This window comes from Hirundo rustica, chromosome 18 (genome assembly GCF_015227805.2).
Source record: "Hirundo rustica isolate bHirRus1 chromosome 18, bHirRus1.pri.v3, whole genome shotgun sequence".
NCBI lineage: Eukaryota > Metazoa > Chordata > Aves > Passeriformes > Hirundinidae > Hirundo > Hirundo rustica.
This window is the reverse complement of record NC_053467.1, coordinates 9,006,900-9,031,263: the sequence shown is the minus strand read 5'-3', so window position 1 is coordinate 9,031,263 and position 24,364 is coordinate 9,006,900. Positions and strand designations below refer to the sequence as shown.

General features: G+C 39.8%; 1 protein-coding gene across 3 annotated transcripts in view; it reads left to right on the top strand.

The window, feature by feature from the left end:
• PRKCA (protein kinase C alpha) overlaps window positions 1-24,364 on the top strand; it is a 146,701-nt gene that overhangs the window by 49,738 nt on the left and 72,599 nt on the right. For all 3 annotated transcript variants that reach the window (XM_040081398.2, XM_040081397.2, XM_040081396.2), the window contains exon 3: window positions 7,869-7,951. In XM_040081398.2, coding sequence (XP_039937332.1) covers window positions 7,869-7,951 — 83 coding nt within the window. The remainder of the gene's footprint in view (window positions 1-7,868; window positions 7,952-24,364) is intronic.

The following is a 24,364-nucleotide window of genomic DNA, read 5'->3' as shown; positions in this document are numbered from 1 at the left end:
TTATTTCTTGTGCTTCAGTGCTTAGGGTATGGCTCTGTTCATATCGCGAACAGCTTGTTCAGTGTCATCCTGGCCTCACTTCTTGCCTTCCTGAAGAAAAATAAACATTATTTGGCAATAATGGAATTAGTGTGTGGCCTGTGTTTGCTGGCAAAGGAGGTTCATTAATTAGCGTGTTAAAGGGTTTCTCAAACACAACTGAAAGCCTAAATTCAAAAATATCCCAAAATACTTTAATGCTCAGCTCTTGGCATTCAGCTCTGGCATTTCACTTATTGTATTGGTGTCCTTACAAATCATACTCACAGGAAATATTTTGGTTTACAGCTTGGTATCATGAAATTGTGAAATAAAAACAATTTTACTTCAAAAAGCTGGGAAAAACAAGCTATAAGGTTGCTATTGAAGAATTTGTGGTAAAACCTCACAGCTGTATGAGCGTGCTTTCCTTGTTCCATCAGTTTTCCATGCTTGGGGCTGCGAGGGGGATCAGCCATTCCTTGGAGCGTGGTGCAGGTCACGTTCAATTGACCATGGAGGTGATTTAACGTGAGAGGAAAGATTAAGAAGCCACCTAAACCTTTCAGAAGTTTGTGTTTGTGCATTCCCCCGAGTGAACAGTGTTCAGCTGGGCTGGGAGCTCTGGGCAGCTCTGCCCACGGCAGCTCCTGGGCCGGGCTCTGCCCAGCTGGTCCTGAGCTCGGGCACTGGAGGCAGAACTGGGAGAAGGCACAGTGGAGGAGTGGCTGCTCTTCAAGAGCAAAGCCATGGCACCTGCTCTTGGTTCCAGAGATGATTTACTCACTGAGCACCTCGTTTTTCATGCTGCACGATGTGACTGTGGAGGTTGTCTTGTAACAGAGGCTGCCGCCGTGATTTTCCAAAAGCTCTTTGCTTGATGTTCGTGTCTGGAATTCCAGCTGTATTACAGAACAAAATGCAACAACAGCTGCATTCTGGAGAGCTGGTTTCATCTTGTATCCCATCATTTTGCACAGCCTTAAAATAAGTACAGCCTGTGCTGTTTCCTCCTGCTCCCCCTCCCAGCCCTTGGGTTTTGTGCTGGGTGATGCCTCAAAGTGAAGGAGCTGCTCTGTTTAAGACATCCCATTTCTGCAATTGGGGTCACTGCTGAAATAGCTGAAAAATCTGAAGAAGAACTGCTCAGCGTTCACAGGAAGCAGTTCTGGGCTCTCCTGTTGTGTTAGCTCTTTAATTGGAAGAGCTGTGCTGTTCCTCGCTGCTGTGCCTGTGCTCAGCTCCAGAGCAGATGAGAGCAGCACCCAGAGGGGCTTTGTGGCTGCAGAAAACAGTAAAAGGAGCAACTTCTTCAACTGAAGTGAATTCAAGCTGCAGAAGTGATAGAAAAAGTCTGTGATTGTGGGTCACCTTTTTTGTTGGGACAAGTTCTCAAAATAGCTATTTCAGCACCGGTTTTGATAGATGGTTTCTGGGTTATTATTCATTTATAAAATGGGACACCTCAAAGGAGGGAGATTAATGGTTTTGTGAAATTTTAGCAAGGGCTTTACATAGAAACAGTGTTCTCTGTCTCAGAAAGTATATAATTACCAAGTAGATTGAAACAGTGTTGAATATTTCATATTACGTTAAATCCCCTAATATTTTGAAACTCTTCCTCAGTTTTGCAAATATTATGCTGCAGTTTTAGTAGAATAAACTATATCATGTACCTTCTTTTTCCTGTAATGGAAGGCAGAAATGACAAATCTGGTATAATATGTATCTGAATATAGTATTCAGACAGATCTGAATATATTATGCGAGGTATTTTACTAAATCCAAACCGTTTCAAAAGCGTGTTAGGTATAAATTTCTAATTTAAAATGTGCAGGTACATATTTATCACTTTATCCCACGGTACTGCCAGGTCTGCCAAAGTTGTTTGGGTAAATGTAAATGCATATGCATTCCCTGCCAGGCACACAGCCTGTATTTGCACACTGTTGTGGAGCTTGCAAAGCCAGCTTACCAGAGACATCCATCTGTTTTCTACTTAGTGTAAAGGAGTTAATGACCTGAGTAGTTAAGACTGTCCAGACGATCTGTATAATCCTTTCACACAAATAAGATATTGTTGCAGTTAACCGTTGCTTTCTCTCAAATTAAAAAAAAAAAAAATTTAAACAGCAGAGTTTACAGTCGTTTTTTTTCTGTCCTCCACCCGAGATTTTTAGGCTAATTGAACTTGACCAAGCAGAAAATCTGTGGCAAGGTGAGAGGCATGAATTTCAGATTAAGCAGAGCAATTATTAGCAGGTAGATGTGGCGCTTTAGAAATAGGAATCAGCCCTGATTTATCAATATTGATTTCCTGTATTTCTGTACCTTGGCCCCAGGGTAGGTTTTTGAGAAGGTAGCTTGAGTTTTGCAGAAACCACGACGAAAATGAAGGTAACCCCCGAGCCAGGGAATGTGGAGCATGACAGAGATGAGTGCTGTGAAGGTGCTGTGTGACCTTGTGGGCTCACAAAAGAGCTCTAAGAAGCTTAGGAACAGGTTAAGGTGATGGGCAGGGACGTTGTTTTTCTTCTTCACTATCTTAGCTTGGAACAGACTGTGTCTCACTGGGCTCCAGGCTGATTTAGTCAGAAAGGAGTGGGAAATGCCAAGTGGAAAGATTGCATAAAGCAGTTGTAAGTGTTAGCCTGGCTACTCTCCTGAGACAGCACTTCCTTCTAGGGAGGGTGAAACAGTGGCACAAGAGCAAGCTGGTGTATTGTAAATTATATATGTTGGAAAACTTAGGGTAATTTCGTTTTTTAAAAATTTTCAGTGGGTTCAGTATGTCGGTAGCAGTCAAAGGTAGGGCTGGCTGTGACTCACATTTGCTTTATTATCTACAGCCTGGTTTATATTTAATGTAAAAGGGATTTTCATTACGTTTTTACAAGTTGTATGTTCAGAAGAGGAGAAAGACAAATACTGCTACATCCTATATCTTAATTGCTACTCTTCTTGTTTATCTATTCCTAGTAAACTTATTTAAACAGTACTTATTTAAACAACAAATGTAGTTGGTATTTAATTGATTTGTCTATTTTGAAGTACTACCCTATTTCTGTATTTAATTGCTATATTTAATCTGAGGGTGATCTAACACGTGCCATGTGCCACATTCATTCATTCATTCAGTGCTTGGTGTTGTGCAGAAAACCCAGGCCAGCCGCTGATATGGGCCCCTGGGGGAAATTCTGTGGCCTCAGTGAGATTGCAAAACATGTGAAACAGCAACATGGCAATGACTCCCTGCTCCAAAGCCCTGCAGAGACTCTAAAGTGCTCCAGAACCCCCTGAGAGTAACCCAGAGAGGGTTTTGTTCTTATTGAATTTCTGTGCTAGCTCCTTAGTCCAGTTCAGGATCAATTCCTATTTGAAAGCCCCAAAGCAGGAATCCAACAACAAATACAGAGTGTGCCCAGAGTTATTTCCCTCTTGCTGCCCACGAGACCTCCAGTGCTGCTCCTTTGAAAGAATCAGTGCTTGAAACCTGGAAACAAATTACGTGCCTCTTGTTGTGGGGCACCCAATAATGCCATGACAGTGGAGCCACAGCTTTGGGGTTGGTTCAGAGAGGAAAATATGTGATTTCTACACTGGTTAAAATGTTATCCATTCATCATTTGAGCTGGGACAATAGTCTTGGCTGTTGGTCAGGGGGCAAGGTTGGACTTGATGGTCTTGGTGCTCTTTTCTGTCCTTGATAACTATGATTACAAAAATGAGTCAAAGATTACTTGAAAAAGCCTCACTGATTTCTCTGTAGATGACAACTGGCAGTTCAGTTGGACTCTCTGGCAAATATATTCTCCCCACCCTTTAGGTTTGCAGCTTAACTTGTTGTACTGAATAAATAAATACTGTGGTGTAGTAGAGCTATTTATATCTAATGGAAAGGATCACCTACTCTGTTCTTCTTCTTCCATAAGTGGGAGTTTGCAAGTGATTTGAAAAAAAAATAAATCTCTTGACCTTTTCTAATAGTTCTCAATTGCAAAGCATGTGACTTTTGTCTTGATATATTTTTACCCGTTGTTCTTTGGAATGGTTGTGGTTGTGGAGCTCTTCAGACATATGGCTGAGTGATGTGTGGGCTCAGCAATGGCTTTTCTTCTTTATAGATCATCTAATAGAGAAGATTGCTTCTATTTCTGTTATTTATGGTGGCAGTACTTCACTTTGGTCTCATCCATCTGTGTCATATATGAAAGCCATTAGTAGCAGTATTTTTTTAGCAGAGAACTCTCACCCGACCGTATATCACGGCAGTCTTTTCACTCCACATGATTTGGAACAAAGCTGGAAATTTACAGTGGAGCCTTGTAACTCCAAGTGACGACAATATATATGTGTATTACTGATAACAACATGTTTTTTCTCAGTGCCTGGACTGAGAATGAATTGCTCTCCATTATGTAAATCCCACAAGCCGTGTCAAGCATCTTCAGATTATTTGCTCTGAGGATACACTGAGTGCTGCTTCTCAGGTTCTTCCTTGTTTTTGTGCTGCCCAGTTGGCATTTTCTGCTCTCTGGAAGGGCAGGGAGCAGCCTGGGAGATGCCACATGCCAGCAGAGGGCCAGCAGTTAGTCTGGTTTTGCAGCACAAGGCCTGTTTTGTTCTCCGCATCCCTCCCAGTTCCCCTCCCTGGGCTTCAGGGAGCCTTTGGCTCCAGCAAGTCCAGAGCTGGAGAGGATGGGACCTCACAGCCAGATTCTATATATACACCACAGATCAAAATCACACTGTCAAAACATGAAAATACCTCAATAATTTTCTTTTTTAATTTTAGCTGTCAGCCTCGAGATGCCACTTTGCTCTCGAGCTACTCTGCATAATGTGTCCCAGCTCACTTCAGCTCTTGGTAAAGTGTAAAGGAACAAATTTCCTGGCAGCCTCTGCAAAGCAGTGTAATACAACTTTCATTACATGAAGGTGGTGAACGTAATGTGACTTCTTAACAGCTGCAGTAAGTGATGTGAAGCTCTGAACATCTTTTCAAAACAAGTAACAAGTGAGAGGTTATTTTTCATCTCTATTCCTAAAAAAAAAGAGACACGTTATTTTAAGCAGATGACACTTCGTTTGCACTTAGCTGAACTAAGTAAATTATTATATGAGTTCTCCAGATCTATGTTGCTCTGTGAAATAAAGAAAACATTAAAAATAAATGCTAAAATACACCAGCGGCTGGATTTCAGCATGAAAATCTGGATGTTAAATTACATGTACAGAAATGGTGGCTGTCAGATGGATTTCAGTTGACACTTGTTCTTTTCCCTTTGGATTTGTGATTCCGTGAGAGTTGCTTGTTGCATTGTTTATTTCTGTGTCAAAATGTTTGGTTCTCACTGGAGTATTCTCCAAAGGTGAGATGTGTCTGATGCTTTTGGATCACCTCTTAAGGAACCAGGCTCTTTGGAGATAAGTGACCCATTACAAATGGGAAATAAAGGAAAAAGACTCACAGCTGGCCATGTTGACTTGCCCACATCAGGCAGTCTGTTATTAGGCTGGACACAAATTCAGTTTTGAGGGTTCAGTAACCAACACTGACAATCAAACCTTTAGCATGCATTTCTGAGGTGTAGCCCGAAGTCCGAAAGGACAAATTCTCTGTGGTTTGCTTACTCTGGCAGCTGAATTGTCCTTTCCATTGCAGTGTGATGAGCATCATTTCCAGGGAAGTTCACAGCTAAAGTTCACAGGCTGGAGCAAACAGTGGCACTCCTCTTCCCACCTCTTAATCTCGATGCTTAAATCATATTAAAAACAAGGTCAACATTGTCTCTGGTTGAATGAATTCCTTCACACGCTCTGAGAGGCTGTCAGCTCAGAGATAGGACATGACTGTGGGGTTTCAGAAATTCTGCCCAAAATAGGTGCCCAGATATTCACTTTTCCTTACGCACATTGCTGGATAAAGGCAGAGCTGGAGCAGCCACTCCAAGGTCCTGATTGGAATGGCAGGCATTGGTGAAACAGGTCCACTCTACAAATTTCCAGATATTCCCATAATATTTCTCAGATCTTTTGCATTGATTGTCACATTATATTTTGCAACTTCTACAAAAGTATTTAGTTAACTTCTTTCCTTTCTGAGTGATATACCAAGATTTTTATTTTTTTTATTATTTTGCATGTGGTTTATTCCTGAAAGCACAAATCAGTCTATTGTCCTTGAGACTGGAAGATCTGGAACCAAAAATATGATCTGAAAGTAAAATATGACTCAGCTGCAAGTAATGTGAATGGTAATTGCCACTTAGTGATCTTTCAGTTGGTAGAAAACAAACCATCAAAATGATAATTGCAGGATTCACTGGGATTTAGGTTGATTAACAAACCAGACAACCAAGTGGGCAGCAGCCACTGAGCCAGAGCTCTGGCTCAAGTGGAGTCGGCAGAGCTAATCTGGAATCAGTGGAGCAAAACCCACTTTATTCCCTTTGCCCAAAGAATAAACATATGCCACGTCGGAAGTAGAACAGTTGGAAACAATTTCTGCATGGGATACTGATGAAAAATAGCTGGGAGAGAGGGAAGGGTGATTAGACTTCTTTAAAGGCAGACTTGGGGGGTGGGAAGGAAGCCAGCTTGGCATTAATGGGGTCAGGGCTGTGTCTGCAGGGACCTGCAGGTGCACCTGGTCACAGCTGTCTTCACTATTTACTTAAGAAATAAATTCATACGTGTTTTAAACGAGAAAGAGAAGTGTTAAAGTTGCCTCATGCAATGAGCTCTTCAGAACAATTTCGGTAATTTAGTACGTTTTCCCCTGAAGTTGAGGAAATTCAATGTTTGCAGTTGTTAAGTAATTCAAATCTATTTTATTCTTGAGATTTGGGAAATAATGTGTTTCTGTGTGTTGGAAATGCAAAATTTCCTGGTATACAGAGAATGCATTACCTATAAACAAACTGTGAATTGCTTTAAAATTATTTCATTATCATCTCCTGGCTCACCGATGGCATGGAATTTATAACGAGGTTTTTTCAGTCTCAAATCTTGATTGTTCTGTTGAAATGTGGATTAATTTCAAAATATCTGAAGTTTAATATTATGAAAGAACCTGTAGCAGGGGTGAAAAACTGGAATAGTGACTCTTAAAGTAAGCACCCTCAAGGTGATTGTTCTTCTGATGTGGTTTGGAGGGACCTGTGTGTCCTATGCTCTGTGACAACCTATGGCCTTAATCCCATGGCAGGAGGCTTTTTATCTCAGAAAGAAAAAGTTCTTTGAGATCCTTTATAAATTTTAAATGGGCTTCACATTACAATCAGGAGCTAATTTTCTTTTCCCATTATCTCCTGCCATTCTGTGCTATGAGAACACTTTGTTCTCTCCAACCACCTCACTCAGACAGAGCTCTGGTCCCTCACAGAAGTAATTAACTGGGAAAGACTTTGGGTTTTTGTGGAGCCCTTCCCCAGGCGCGCAGGGGAACAAATCCCACACCTGAGTACGGGTTTCATTCCAGCTCCACATTCCTCACTTCTGCCTTCTGGGTGCACATTGACAGTTCCTGTGGCAGAGAAGGATGTAGGTTCAGGAAATGTGGCTCTGTAGAACTGCTCACTCACACTGTGTTTGAACACCGTGAGCTGTCTCCAGCATTAAAGATTTATCATTGTGTAGAGTCTCTTGGTTTTTAAATGTGAATGTTTATCTCCTCTTTAATCACGGTGTTTGCTTGATGTCATGTCTTTATTTCACATGAGGCTCTGCTTTCTTTCGTTGGCTTACAGGTGAAATATTTGGGTTTTATTTTATATTAGTTACAAAAGAAAAAAAAAAGTAACACCTCCACCAACCGTTCTAACTGTTGTTTTCCCTTTTTTTGCCAGTTTGCTGTTTTGTGGTTCATAAGAGGTGCCATGAGTTTGTTACCTTCTCCTGTCCTGGGGCTGACAAGGGACCTGACACTGATGTGAGTACATTGACATTTCAGACACTGCTTTACACAGATTTGTGTTGTTACACCCATGAGAGTGGATTACAAACAGGATCAATGGGTTCTTCATGACAGATGATTGAGTCCAAGTGGGTTTTAACAGTTGTGAAGTGAACATTTATGGACTAAAAAATCTAGTTTTGGTAAGAAAAATAAGCTTGAGTGTGTGACCAAGAGCAATATCCTCGGAACGTGAAAACCCTGAGGCGTTCACCCAGCCATGAATCAGCATTTTATTTCCTTTGCTTTATGCTGGATGGATTTGACATTAACAATTCCCAGAAAGGCTGGAGCTTTTTCTGAGCTTTCTTTGCATCTCTTATCTCAAAGCGTATCTTTGGAGCTGTCTCTGATCCTCGTCTCGCTGCACGCAAGGATCTGTAGCTCCAGTTAAATGACAATTTAATCTTGAGCCAGCTGGCTTATTGGGTTTTTTATTTTATTTTCATGTTTGAGCTAGTCTAGCAGTCTGGATACTCCCATTCCATCCTGCTCTGTCAGTATTTCTGTAGCATTTTTGGTCCATAACCAGCTTTTCCTCTCAACACATCTGCCTGCGTGGTGAGACACATGTGCAGGATCTTTGTGTCACCCTGCTGAAATAATAAACTGATCTCGTTTGTTCACATAAAAATAACATTTCTTTGGGTTTTATAAATCCCACTTTACAGTGAAGTAATCTAACATCTGCTTATGGGAACAATGCATTCCAAGTGTTCTTTGTCTGAATGGCTCTGTTTTGTTTCTTATCACATATTCATGCTCTAGATTGTAGGCTATTATCTCCTCTGATAAAATGCACCAGAAGAATTTTCCTGCTAGGTTTTAATGAGCTTCTCATGAATTGTTTCAATATGCCAGCCAGGAGGTCAGTGAACGATAATATATGGGCAGAAGCCACAAGGGGTCTTAGAAAATTTCAGATATTAAAAAGTTCTCTCATTTTTAAATTTAAATATGGGGAAATGTTGAAGAATTGAGAAGAATTTTTAAAACTTCAATTTTTAAACAATTCATGTCATTTATATTTAGATGCAGAAGAAAAATGCTAAAGTTAGGAGTGTAATTACCCTGTTCATTATCTCTTGTTTAGCTGATACAGACTTTACTAATAAAACACTCATTAGACAAGAGCAAGAAACCAAAATTATCCTTCATACCTTTGCTCTTCTGAAAGTTCCTGATTCCTTTAAGCTTTGCAGTGGGGCAGTTGGCCCTGTACACATAGTTTAACAGCTAAAGCAGGTTTTGGAATTTGGGAGTTGTGTATTTAAAATGCCTTGAACTCCAGAGAGGCTGAAACCCAGATCAGCACTGTCCAGGTGATGTTCTCATCCCTGGTCTGTCTGGAAGTGTTGATGGCAAAACCCCTGTTGAACCCAAAGGGGCCACAATTTCAGCAAAAGTCTGAACAATTAAAGAATATCTGCTGAATTCCTCATTCTCTGAATATAGTTCATACCTACAAGCAGTGATTTGTAGGTATGAACTATATACCTCCATTTTCTAAGGAGAAAATGACTTCTGGTAGACTTTGGTCAGTCCTAAAACCACAAGAGTAATCCAGATCTGGTTTTAGCTTAATGCTCGGTTGTGATGTAGGATATTAATGGAATTTATTCTTGATTGAGAGTGTTAGTGGTGACACTCACAAGTAGCTCTGCTGTGTCTGTAATGAATGGTTTGGCTCTTAAAAGTGTTCTTGATGATTTATTTTTTTTGTAAGATGGCTCTTTGGGGTTCTTCACCTGAAGTTCAGAAATGAGAGCACACATTTGTGTGTGTGACCATTTATTTTACTGAGAATCTTTTCGGGGTGACAGAATCTGTGAGAGGTTGTAAATGGTCTCCAATATTGCTGACTGCATTTCGTGATTTGGGTTTTTGGCCTTGGTGATTCAATAAATCAGCCTAATGCCTCGTTTCTGTATTTGAAATGATCATTTCAATATTTACAAATGATCATTTTCAATATTTTCACAGCAGCAGTAGCTCAAAAACAATTTGAAGACTAAAAGCAATCAGAAAATAAATATGTTTTAATAAAACTGTGCTACATTAGTGGGTACTATTACACAAAGAGGATTGTAGAGTATTATATTTTAATTTACGGAAATGTTTGACTATAATTTCAAGCCTTTTACGATTCAGCAACTTACTCCTATCCCAATTGCCACAAGCTTTGTTCTGAAATGTAGTGTGCTATAAAGCTTATCATAACATTTAGCAGATTTTTAAATATTAAAACATCCTTTTCTAAATTACTTTTTGCAGGTGCACAATTAATTTGTGTACTCAAATACTTCAGTGCAACCTTTCCATTAATTGTAATACTGTCATTAATAAAATTAATTTTCCAGAGCAATGATTATAATAATTATAATCATTATATAATAATAATTGTTGTGTATCAGAATAATGTTAAATTATGGTGCCCCGTACTTTTAGTATAATCGAGGCAGTCCTTGCAAAACAGTGCCTTAATAAAGGTTGAGTGTAAAAGAGGAAAGCTTAAAATGAGTCTCTTCTTGTTTTACTCAGAGTAGCTGAAATGTGAGGTTGAGACATCTGTGTTTGTGCCAAAAGGAAAGTAATACTTGGGATTAAAGTGCTTATCCTTGAGTGGCATTGCAGTGCTGGTGTCTGGGGAGCAATATCCTGTTTCAGCGAAACAAAAAGTCACGTAATCAAAAGATTGTACGTTTCCTTATTCCTTGGCAGGGTGTGAGCTCTGGTTCCTCAGCGAAAAGCAGCCCAGGAAGTCGTTTTCCTGCTGTCTAACAGCTCTCTGGAGTTTGAACAGAAATTATTCATCTTCTCTTCGTGGCCACCTCTTTATGGTGATGCTGTTAGATAGAGTTTAACAGCTCCTGCTGCTGCTGCTCTCCAGAGTCACAGGAAGCAGCATCTCCAGGTGCTCGGTTTTGGAAGATGCTTGATGTTCTTAAAACTATTTGAAGTCATAGGTGAAATGCTTAAAACTTGGGTAAATCAGTGTAAAAATGTAAGAGCAGCCTCAAAAATGGAGTGCTGCTGTAATGGGCTTTGTTAAGATGGGGGCAATACTAAGGGATAATTGGTCAGCTTCCTGAAAATTTAAATATTTGTTGTCTTTGTTAATGGAATTCGATGATCAGGAGGTGTCTTTTTATATATTAAAATGTTCCTAATTGCATGCTACATATAATGAAAAACCCCAAGCATTAATTTAAAATAGTGTTTGACTGCACTACATTTTTCAGTACGAGTTTATAAGACTTTGAGTGCACAAGAACTCACAGAACATGGCCTCTGGATCAGCATTATTTCCCTTTCAGATTGTGATAATAGAGAATCCAAGGGAGGATGATAAGAAAAATAAATAAAAACTAAAAAGTGAAAATAATTAAAATGAGAGCGAGTGACTGAATAGTGAAAGGATTTGAAATCGGACTGTACTTGGTGAGGTTTTAATCTTTAGGCAACCAGGAGAGAATGGATGGGAAGATCCAAATGTGTCCTCACATAAAATCAAACAGCAAAGCCCTCTCATCATTGCAGGGTAACTGAAACCAGGGATGTCAAAGGTGAATATATTTCAATTCCAAGTCAGTTACCCTCTTGATACTGAAATTATTTGGGAGCTTTATTCTCTGAAGCACATTTGAAAGCTCAGTGTGAGTGTGAACAACTGTGAGGTTCTGTGGGATGCTGCAGGAGTTGGCTGTTCCCACCAGTGGGTTGGATATTGGGATAATGCAATTCTAGAGTGCAACATTTCAGATTTTTTTTTTCTATGTGTTAAGATACAATTTATTAAAAGAACAAAAAAAAATTAAAAAAATACTTGCGAGAGGAAGGAAAAAACAATAAAAAGGCAAAAATAAAAAATAAATCTGTGTGAACTGATCATGAAGACAGGGTTTCAACAGAAACTGAAGCAGGACTTTGGGTGGGTCACAAACTCACTGCTGGCCAGCCATGCACCCCTGCTACAAATGCAGAGGTGTGACAGAAATTGTTGCTCTGTTTTTCAGGGAGACATTTTATCTCTGCAGCTCTTCATTTGGAATTTGCAAAATAATTAAGGTGTTAAAGGTCTTTAAAGCATGATCTTTGAATATTGTTTTGTCTCTTAAAATTGTGACCAGGTCTCGTAAGGGCAAGGGACAAATAACTCCAAACAGTGCAGGGTTTGGGGTGTGGTGATGGGGAATTGCAGCAAGGGGCTGCCAGTAGAAGAAATTAAGATTTTTGTCTTGGGGTTCCCTTCTCTGCACAGTGCTGTGGATATTCCCTGAGTCCTCTGTGAGGAGATGGGACATGAGCCCCGTGAGGCTCCACTGTGATTTTCATTTTATGGTTTCTGTGATTCTGGAGTTGGGAGGAGAAAGACTGACCCTTAAAAATTCAGGTGCTGGGGGACCAGTGGGAAGAACTCTAATTCAGGAGTGCTGATGTTCAGGGTGGCAGCAGTGGGTTGGATTTGCCCTGAGGTGCAGGGAGTGCTGCTGGCCACATTTACTGCACTGTTACACTGCTCATTTGATGGCTGGGGCTCTGAGAGAAATGATTTGAAGAATCACCTCTGTACTAAGTCAGACTAAATTAATATAACTGGTCTGCCCTGGAGGGTTTAGGTGTCTTGACCAGATTTCTTTTTCTGTTCAGTTCCAGGAAATGCTGAAATCTTTTCTTTTCTTTTCTTTTTTTTTTTTTTTTTCATTTTATTTCCCCCACTGGCATTTAATCACGTTTCTAGATCATATTTACATTAGGAGGCTGGCTTCAGAGTGGAAAAAGAGAGTTGCTTGAGGGAATTAAAAAAACCAAACCAAACTCATGAGAAGCAAAGGCAGTAACTGGAAGCACGGTATTAAGATTTACTGTAGAACTAGTTAAAAAGGGATTTTAATCAGAAAGCTTTGCAGTCTTTTTCCAAGGATAATGAAATGCAGCAGCAGGGCTTGTCTGATTTCCTTTTAACTCTGTATTTTTTTACAATGGAAAACAACTGTTATAAATGTTGGACATCTTGAGACTGGAGCAGCAACAAACAGAATTCGATAAAATATCACAGAATCATAGAATCACTTAGATTGGAAGGGCTCTTTAAGATCATCAAGTCCAACCATATGTCACTAAGGTTTGGGAGGCAGGTTTTATTGCTAGTCAGAGTTTTGAGTAATTTTTCCCAGAAATATTTTCTTTTTAATTAAGATTAAAACCTTCTTGCTTCATCACAAAAGATACACAAATGCAGGGAGACCTGGCAAGAAATGGGTCACTGCTTGCCAGATTAACAAAAATGTTCTCTTGAAAAGAAGCCTGTATGAATTTTTGGAAGTGATTCTTAAACAGCTCTGATGCAATTTTTCATTGCGTACCCTAAACAGAAAATATAAAGCCTCCTTTATTTACAGATTAAGGAAACAACTCAATGCGTTTGTATGTCTGTGGTTTCTAATTATGATAATTATTAATCACATCGATTTTGTTTGCAATAGACATTTTAGATGCAGGCAGTAGGTAATAGTCTTACTAAGAAACAAATACAATGCAAACATACTTTTGTCAAATTATAGGTGTTCCTATAATATTCCAGCTATATTATCACTGCCTTTTCCCCAAAAGCATGTGCTACATCACAAAATCAGCGTGATCACAGGCAATGCAGTGAGTGATGCTGAAGGAGCTCAAAATTTTTATTCTTTTTGTTATTTATCGTAAGTACTTTAAAACAAATTTTACAGGACAGCAAGATAATTTTTCTTACAAAAATAAGCATTTTCTTTCTTGTGGTTACCCTGACTTTTGAATCTCTGAATCTCTGAAGAGTATCCAAAGTAATTTGATACTCAAATGGTTTTGACTTCAAAAATTTAATTGTGGGGGAAAGTTGCTGGGTTTTCTAATGTTTTCATTGGTTTTTTTCAATGGTGCTGTATGACAGTGGCTCATTACAAAGCGTGGTTATATTGACAATGAAATTCCAATTTGAACAGAATCAGTGCAGAGGTAAGATTCTTTTTAATGGAAGACAGAGAAATTCAAGAAGGAAACCTGTCCAAAAGGGTTCTGTGCATCCTGAGTATACGTAGAGCTCATTTTCCTCCAGCAGTGGGGGGAGGTTCTGGTCACAGAGATTCATGGAATTGCCCATCCCTGCCTGTACAGAGAAGTTTGGGGCACTGCTCTCCTAAATGCCTTCTTTTAAGTAGCTGCAAGCAGCTTCCCAGGTTACCTGAAAGCAGTTCTTGTGCTGGAATGTGTTTGAATTAATCATCCCTCGAGAAAACAGGTGTACCTTCTATTCCTAAATTAAAGCACAGGCTCCTTTTATTGCAACTGAAATGGCTTTTAGCCGCAGTGAACGATCCTCAGAAAACCCAGAATTAAATTACAAAAGAACAGGTTCATGAGCTTTTATCACTACTGGTAATTCTCACCTTTTCCCTGCAACCCAATTTCCAAACTCGCTCTGTGTCCATCTGCATGGAAATTTTTTCCCTGCGGTGTTGAAAGGAGCTGTGTGAATCCTCTCCTTGAACACCCCATGGGGAGGAAATCCGTGGTGGGTGGCTGCCTGCACAGCGTGTAACTCCAAAGGAACATGTGCTCACATCTTCTTCTGCAGCTCTTCAGGCTCCCAGTTCATGGAGGTTGTGCCTGAGACGCTGGGAGTGCAGTTTAGAATTTTGTTACAGCCTCTGAGATTTGAAAGTTCATAGCTTTTTATTTATAAAGAATATTTTCTTTTTATTTTCCCAATCCAGCACAGTGCAAGTGCTGAATAGCTGTATCATAAAATTTAGGCTTTATATTTTTCTCTCTAGCCATTTCTTGTGCAATATATAACATAACATAGGTGATGCTGGTAAGAGTTAATCACTGAACAGAGCTCTGCTGAGACACTTAGGAAATGTATATAAATGGTGAACCTAAAAATATCCCTGATTTTCACAAGTTAGCACTGCAGAACAATTAGGCAGTGGGACTGTAAAAGGAGAACTCTCAGCTAAGTTATTCCCAATAGTAAAAAGAAATCTCGTGGATAGGGTGCAGTTTTGGTGGCAGCAGCTCCTGGGCGATGATTTTCATCATCAAAACGCTTTCTAACTCCCCAAATTGAAGCTGGCATGATTCCAGCAGCACTTATTTTCCAATTGTTAAAGAGTATATTGAGTTCTGTGCAATTTGGGTTGAGTTTCGTTATTTCCTAGTCAGCTTGTGTTTCCCCTTGGCAAAAGTCTGTTGTGTCAATCTTTAAACTCCGTGTAAACGTGCTGGTATTTGGGTTTAGGGGGGAAGAATGCCTAAGAATTACTAATAATCTGTTTCGTTACATGAGAGATCATGTGTAAAAAATGCACCATAGACATTTCTATCAGGTTCCACCCCCACAGCTGTGTGGGTTTTAAAATTAAAAAAAAAAAGTGATTATGGCACACTGAACTCAGTAGCTGGAAGAGACACAGACCACTGAGAGAGCCTTGCAGAATGCTGGCAATTTTTAGCACTGTCTGTTTGTTGAGGTGGCAGTTCTTGCACCAAAATTAGATTCAATCTTAATTTGGAATAAACCAAGCGGGCTAATTTTGAGAAGCACTGCAGATCCCATATGCTCCAAGTGATTTTAATGTGTCACCAGAGTGTCCCCATCTCTGGGAGTTGCTGGGGCTCTGTCTCTGGGGCGCTGATCTCTGCTGAGTTGAGCTGGTGTGGCCTCAGCTCCTCGGTGTAAATCACAGCTCCAGTGAACTTCTCTGGGGGTGGGGAGGAAAGAACAACTTGTACTCCTGGGAAGGAGCAAAGCTCTTTCCTGGAGGTGTTTTGACCCTGGAACAGAGCGATGAGAGAGAGAGGAAAGGCAGGAGGAGAGGTGGGGACACCCTGGCTGGGGAGGGAGCAGCTGCCACCCTCGTCCCCTGGAGCTCCATTGATCCGTCGGGTGCTGGGAAAGCAGCAAGGAACCTCTGCATGGACAAGAGCAGTTTGGTTTCCTTCCTGGCCATTGCTCCTGTATTTTCTGCTTTTCACTCTCCATTGCTGGGGACTCTGAGGGGATTCAAACAGCTCACAGATTTTTTTCTTCAGCCTTTGGGACAGATAGGGTTTGTCTTGAAGTAATCAGTGACCTCAGGGAACATGTATTAAGTGTTATCTTAATATTCTGTCATTTTACAATTGATCTGGTTTTTCTAGCAGCCCAATGAAACTTGATGCAAAGAGATTTTAAGGCAATGGGGCATTACCTGTGCTGAAAAAGCAAATCCTGATGCTTCTGCTGAAGTTAACACCATGCCAGTCATAATTCCCTTCATAATTTGATTTTCGCTGTTCCCTTGCAGATAAATTAACTGTGGCATGGCCTGTGTAATTAATGAACCCCAGTCCTTAAAGCACCGATCAGTGCTGAGCTCATAAACTAAATGCAGAAGCATATCATAAATTCTGCTAATGAGAACTTAATTGATGGAAGAGTCAGAGATTGATTTATTCCTTTTCCCTTCTGTCCCCATGAGAAGGGTACCTGCTGAAACGAGGATGAAAGAAATGTCTAAGTGTTGGGAAAACCATTGTAATCTGTATCAAAGCACCTTCAGGTCTGTTTCTATGGCAACAGGAGCATCAGACCAGCAGAGAACGGACCAGAAAGGAGATAAAAGCTTCTACAAAAATAGTTGTAAGAAGTGTCTGCATAGCTTTGGCTACTTTTCTTTCTTTTTTTAGGAAAGGGAAAAAAAGAAAAAGCCCAAAACTTGGAGTTTTTTGAAAGCTGGTTATTATAGTTATTTAGGTTAGACCCTATTGGCAGTGAAGGATTGGTAGAATGTAGTAAATTATTAACTTCGGGGACATTTTAATTAAAGCGTTTATAATCTTAAATCTAAACTTAATAGAAACAGTATGATTTTTTTTTTAAGTGATTTTTATGTAAACCCTCTTGAAAAGGCATTTTCTAAATCTGAAGGTCTTCATTCTTTTTTATAAAAGTTATAACAAGATGAGAAATGATCCATCTTTAGTCTGCAAATAGCCTTTTCTCCTATCCACCTAATTGCTTTATTATCATTAAATTGTGCACTTGGTGTCTGATTACAATGATGGGAATTGTAAATCACAGACTGGGAGTCCGTGGGGTCAGTATTCTTTGTCTTTGTGTTGCCAGAGATTGGGTAAAAATACGTGAAAAGGAATAAAAAGCTTTTTCCTCCATCTTTCAGATGGACTATGGTCATTCCAGTGGGAAAAGTGGCCTGGAAAAATCGCAGGAAGATGCAGCTTTAGAGACTGAATTCTTGGAATGAAAAGCAAATTATGATTGATTGGACAGGGACTCCAGCGAGCACCAGAGAATGGTTCCTTTCAGCGTGTTTGTACAAGTAGAGATGTATAAAAATTCTGAAATAACCTGTCCAAAAATAGGATAAAAAGCAACCTGACTGCAGCAATGAGGTTTGAGGGAGTTGGGAACAGATGGGCATAAGAATATACAGAGGACCTATGTTAAACAGGCCATACATAAATACATGGAAAGTTTGTGGAGAAGCTTCTTGGTTTCTTTGTCCCAGGTTTTATTATATAATATTTTTTTTCCCCCTAGAATCCTTTGGAACCTGGGATTAACCCAAAATATTGTTTTCCTTCCTGCAAAAATTCTTTGCATTTAATTAAAGATAATTTGAGTCCTACAATCTCACCATGCAGCAGGAAGAAGACCTGGGCATCCCTTCTTATAAATGGCTTTGTAAAATTCTTCCTTAGTCAAAATCCACTTTTATTTTCCATGGTCTGTATTAGTACCTACAGATTGGCCTAGTTATGAGTACAGATGTTGGATTGTTAAATCTGAAGCCTGAAGTCCCATTCCTCAATGCATATTAATGGCATTTCCTTTTTTAAACCTATATTAAGAGCTTTTTACTTCCCTTGAGAAAGAAAAATAAGAACTAAAGGCTTTGGGGTTTGAGGTTATTCTCAAATTTTTAGGGTTTTTGGTTTGGGGATTTTATTTTTGTCATGTTGGTCTTGTTCTACCAAAATTCACTTGTCAGTTTTGAAAGATAGTGAAGTCAATACTCTGCTTTAACACCAAATAGAAGAGAAATCAAAATACTTTGGTATTTTAACCTGGGGAAAAGCAGGACCAAAAAAGATAGGACAGTTAAAAAAAACCAAAAAAACAAAACAGACCCACTAGAAATAAAAGCAATCCTGTAATTTTTAGGAGAATTGTATAAATCCCTCAGAGTTTTGTTTAACATCTGCTACTTGTCTCTTCATGTGCCAAGAGCATGATTGGACCATTCAGGAAAATAGAAAGAACTCTGCAATCAAGAGACTTTGTTCAATATTCCTGCACTAAGGGGACTCTCCATAAATAATACGGAAGACTTTGGTCAAACACACACAAATGGGTTTATATTTAACATGTTTGATTTAGAAACCTGCCCACACAGAGGTAAAATTAAGAAAAATAGAAACACACTTTTTTGGGGTTGGTTTTTTTTGGTTTTTTTTTTTTTAATTTGCTGGAAGCGCATTACAGAAGAGAGGGGTAGAAAATGTTCTATTCTCCCATTCCAGGCTAATCCTTGGCTCTTCTGTGAGAAGGTGCAGCTGTTTACTGATCTTACAAGCTCAAATCAAATCAAAGTGGTTCCCAGAGCTTTGTGTTTGGCAGCAGCAAAGCCCCGGGGTCAAACGAGGAGACAGCACCAGCACAGACCCCAGCTCCTCCAGGCTCCTCACGAGGAGTTCTATGTCTAAATCAAGTCACTCCAGTGACACAGCAGTCCAGAAATGGCTCCTCTAATAAAAGTTTCTTTTCAAGTAGCTCTAAAATAAATGAGGAGAAAAGCAGCGGTTTATTTTCTCCCACTCCGGCTGTCCCTTGCGCCGCATTTCATTTTCCTGTCGCTCTGCTCCTGTCACGGCCTCTCCTCTCTCAGGTTCATCGCGGCTTGTTTTGCCAAAAATTGGGATGCACTCCAAGAATTTGGGTTATTACTCGCTGCAATAAAAGGCCAATGCATCTTAATCGATGCAGCCTTCCAAAAATTAAACATTTCCTGAAGTTGGTGTTCAAAAGGATCACGTTAAAAATCAGGTTCCTCCTCTGTAAGTAGCAGGCGTTTTTTGCCTTCATGCCTATGCATGGATTTATCTGGAATATGAGATTTATTTTTTTTAATTAAGGCCTTTTGGCACGATGTGCCCCACTCTAAAGGGGATGTGGAATTCCTCATCCATGCGCAGGCAGGCGTGTGCACACAGATATTGTCCATTTGCCACGCTCATTAGTGTTTGTGTTCCCCAGCAGAGCCAACACGAGCTGCGAGGAGGCACTTGGTGCTTTTGAAAATTAGGTTAGTAAATCATCAACACCTGATGTGGGAGTTTGTGAGGGTGTTCTGTGCTGTTTAAAATACAAGATATTTGCTATTTGCGCTGGATTTTTGTTAATGCAGTTGTGTATCTACTTGTGCATAAACATCACCATATATCCAAAAGAATTTATGGCATAAATTTATTTTGAAAACATTGCAGTTCCACAAATACCTGGGTGGAAAAAACCTGCAGCACTGAAAGTTCCGTGGCTCAGCATCGCAGTTTTAAGAGATCCCTTGTTTGTCGAGGGAAAGCTCAGTAAAAATGTGAACTGCTCTGGGCTGCAGGGGCCAGCAGCTGAGTTTTGCAGGATGTTCTGAATGCAGGGTAATGCTCTGGAAATCTGGAAAGTGAAGAAAAATTCAGCGAAAGGTCTGGCAAGCAGTGGGTTTCCAAGCATTTCTAACATTAGTACAAAATCTACATCTGAGTCAGTGGGAGTCTTTGGTGCTTAATGAACTGTGCTTGATTTACAAACTTGGTATTGAAACCGTTTCTTTAACGCAGAAATGGAGAGCGTGTGAGATTTACAACTGCGAGAAAAACGAAAAAGATGCCAGATTAACTGTGCTGCATCTATTCCACTCGGAGCCCTCAGGAAAATGTTGATTATACAAAAGAGTTCAGTGCATTTCCTACAAAATCCCAGGCAGGAAGAGCTCCAGCTTTGGTGGTGACAGCACCAACTGCTGTAGAAATGATAGGGAGTGATGCCTATAAAACCAGATAAAAAATTTATAGTTCATTTAGTGGGAAATGGAATTTGAGATGCTGCTGTGGGTTTAGGGTGTCCTCCTGCAGTCCTTGGGATTTAGAAGACTCAAATAACCACAGCAGGGAGAAATTTCTTTTGCAGATGAAGAACTGGGAACTCTGTTCCTGCAGTCACCACCATCAGCTGGGCATTTGCTGCAGTTTATTTGAGGAAATGTGCCCACCATCACCATCTAGTTTGTCTGAAATGCAGAGCTCTGCAGTCACCCCATCTTTTTTTTATAAGCTTTGCAGCTTTTATGTATGTTTTATTCATTGTGATTAAAAAGAGGTGGCGTTGTAAATAAGGCCAGTGGCAGGAAACTGTTGGTTCAAAAAGCTTTCTGGAATAATAATTTCAAAAAGCAGGCTAGAGAAAACCTCTTTAACTGGATTTCTCCAGTCTTCCCAGCCTTGTGCAAAATCATCTGAGCATAGCCAGTTTTTAAAAGACTGTTAATGTTATTCTGACTTAAAAGATGATAACTTAAAAGTGAAGTCTGTCAATAAAGGGAGAAAAAAAATAGGTAGTAATCGAAAACACAAAGGAAAAAAAGAATTATGGCCTTGCTAATGATAGTCCATAATTAGATCTCCTTAATGGATGGGTAAAATAATCTATTTAATTTTAACTATAGTTTGTGATAGATTGCTGTGCCTTATTGTATTATGTCCCTGTAATGAAAGAACCAGCATTACTTTTGTAGTAAATAAATGCTTCTCAGAATGTATTTTTCAGTTTTCTCAATTTACTCATCATTTGTGTAGGACCTCGTTAAGTTTTTCCTTATTCTTTCTGATGGGGACTAATCTTTTAATCCTTAGGTGGAAATTGCCCCAATTTCTCAGTTATGCAGCAAAGCTTTTGGCCTTCCGTATTTTCAAGTATATGCTTGTATTTAGTGATTTATCCATCACTGGCAAGTTGAAATGTTCTTTATCTACAGCCTAATTAAACTAAACCATATACCATCTGTGTCTAGTTCAATTAAAACAAATTGGACAGATTGACCTCCTTAATACTCTTCAAAGCATTTTATTAGTCTGCAGAGTCCCCTCAAGATAACTTGTTACCTCCTGAGACAAAACTTGCTGCCTGTTTGAAAAAAGTTGGGGGAAAAAAAAAGGCAGTGTGCATAAAAACAAACAAACAAAAATCTTCTTTTTCCATTTAAAACCAAAAAAAGAAGTAAAGCCCTTGTGGAGGTATATCAGGTGGAAAGCAGCAGTACAACCAGTCCAAGCAGTCTTTGACACCCTCCTTTAATGGACATTTCTCCTCAGCTTTTATTCTATTTTAGGTCTTTGCTGTGGGCTTTTCCTGGTTGGTTGGTTTGTTTGTTTTCAGAGCTCTTTGGGCAGGTGAGGATGAAAGGACCAGTTATCCACAAGCAATAAAAAGCTGCTCTTCCTACAGACAGAATATTTTACTTGGCCAACAGAAATATTCCTTACGTGTCTTGACAAATGCTCCAAACTACGCTTAAAATGGGGACATGTGAAAATCCTGACATATTTAAGTATTTCCTCAGTAACTTTTCCAATGACAGTCAACAGTGTTGAATTATTCCCGTGCATCTGTGCTTTCGGTGGTGTCCTAAATTTTATTCCTAAGTGATTTCTGGGCATGTCCTCTTGATAAACAGCAGAAGATAAAACCAGTAAAGTGTGGGGACTGCTGATGGCTTTTCAGGTTCTGACCTGCCTTCACTGACCATAGTGGTCAGATGTAATAGTTCTTTTCTTCTCTGTGTAAAATGAACTATGATTTTTGTTTCTTCTATTGTGATTAAAGGGATTTCACGTTCGTGGACGTTGATACTTTTCTTTCATTTCAGGGCTTGTTTGCTCTGTTTAATTGAGTTTTTAACACAATCATTTTTAATTGTTTGTTTCCCCGTTGAGTCCTGACTCTGCCCTTTTCCCGAAGGGCTGATCAGGAGCTCCCCTTCAGTACAAAGCCCCTGTTTCCCCTGCTCTGGCCATGCAGATGTGTTTCAGTTCTTGCTGGGAACAGTCTCTGCAGAAGATGCTGCCAAAGTGTCTTCACTAATGGCTGGCAGAAGTTTTGAGCAGTTGACTACCTTTCCCTCAGATGCTAAAATCATTTTGTTTGGCAAAACATTTAGATTTTCTTTTAATGGCCTTTGCAGCTCTCCTTGGAGGAGTGAGAACTGGTGAACACAGCAAAGTTCTCAGGTCTTGTCAACAGGAATGAATTTCCTGAGATTCTGATACTTCTGTTAGCTATAGTTCATCCAGGAGTTAAAAATGGAAAAGAGAGTAAATCCTTTATACTTCAGATTAATTAGTTGTAAATAACTCTTCATCAAACTTAAAGGACTGCCAGTCTTAAGCGGGCATTTCTTTAATGGCATGGCTGAGATTAAAGCACTTTGTGCCTTGTGCTGCTTTGCTGAGTTGGGTTTTCCTTTGGGATATTCACTGCCCTGACCTTGCATAAACTTGCTGCTTCCAGAATATCCTGTGTGATCATATCCTGAGATGCTGAGACTGTGCAATAATATTCTATAATTTTCTTTAAAACTCATTGTAATGATCTTTTAAAAAAAAAAAAAAAATTGGAAAAAAAAAAGAGAAATATATTTTAGTGATACGGAACAGCAGAGAAGACAAGCCATAATCTTTGCTGGTTATTTAGGTGATTCAGTGAAGGCTGACTGAGCATCTCTTAAGCAATTTGAAGTTGGAGACAGCTACAAAATTCGTCATCCTGCAATAAAGAGGGAAGTTTAATTCCATTGTAAATATGTAAGATGAAAATTTACTAAAGCTCTGTGTTACTGTGAGTAAATTGAGTTTGAATTCATTAGGAACTTTGAATCAATCATGAAGTCAGTAATGAATCATTAGCAAATGCAAAAGCAAGCCTTCAATATTAGCCCAGGTTTTGTTGATGCTTTGCTGGGTGTTTGCTGCTGCCGCCTCTTCCTTCTATTTTTTGGGCTGGTTTTGGGAGGAAACTGCCTGTGTCATATCAGGAGCATCCTCCAGGTTGGACTTTTCCTCTTAAACCATGTCAGAACAATGATTCCACCTGCTGCTTTGTCCTCCTGACGTTTCCCCACGAGCCAGGAGCTGCGTTTGGGTTTGTGCTGAGCAATCCCCGAGGCTCTGCAGCCCCGGCGAGGAGAGCTCAGCCCGACACCCCAACTCCGCACTCAGCACATCCCTACAACAGGAGGACTTTGCACACAGCTATTTAACAAATTGGTAATTAGACGCAGAGAAAATGAGTCCAGCCTGGAGAGAACTCCCACTCTCCTGACCTCACGTGGGTTCTGCACCCCCTGTTCCGCAGAGCTCTCCGTGCCATCCCACAGCGCTGTGAAAATAAAAGCTCTTTGCTTCTCAGCCTGAGGAAATGTTTATGGGGATAACATTTTCCGGTTGGAGATTTGGAGAATAAGGTTTCTGGTCTCTGGCATTATCTCAGTTGGTTGGAGCCAGAAACACCCAAGGTTATGTTTGATCCCTGTTTGGGCCATTCCCTTTAGAGTCGGACTCGATGATCCTTGTGGGGCCCTTCCACCCCAGAACATTCTGTGATTCTCTAATCAGGAAGAAATCCAATCCCTTCCTTAACAAGGGCTCCATTTGGGTTATTGCAGTGAGATATTTCAGGCATTTATTTCAAGGCCATGTGAGAAGACTGTATCTTTAAAACACACCGGAATATTTAAAATGAGTGTTCTAGGAGGTCCTGAATTCTCAAGGGACAGATTAATAACTTCAAGCTAAAATATTGCAAAATAAAAAAGAAAATATATTCCGATAAGTTTTTTGTCTCCTTAAAATAACCCAGCTGTGAAACTGGAAGTATGTGGTACTAAGTGTTCTTTGTTCAGAGTTTAAAAATAATTCAAAACCCCAGGGATCTGGAAGCAGATGTCTGCTTCAGGAATCATAAGGCCCCAAAAATGCGAGCATCTCCTTGTCAGCATAGTGATTTCAGAGTCGCGTGGCACCCATCAATTCACTGAAAAAGTTTCTTTTTCCACTGGTTAAAACTTCATTTTCAGCGATCAGGGTTGTGGTGGTGATTTTTTAAATTTGTTCTATTTGTTCTGAGTGCTCGGGATAAACATTGCTCCAATCTGATCCAGCATCCTCAGATATGTCATAGAATCATAGAATGTTTTGGGTTGGGAAGGATATATAGACATAGATATGTGTTTATATATTTATAGAAGTAATCCAATCCCTATAGGATGGTGCAAAGAGAACTTGCTCTTCCAATAC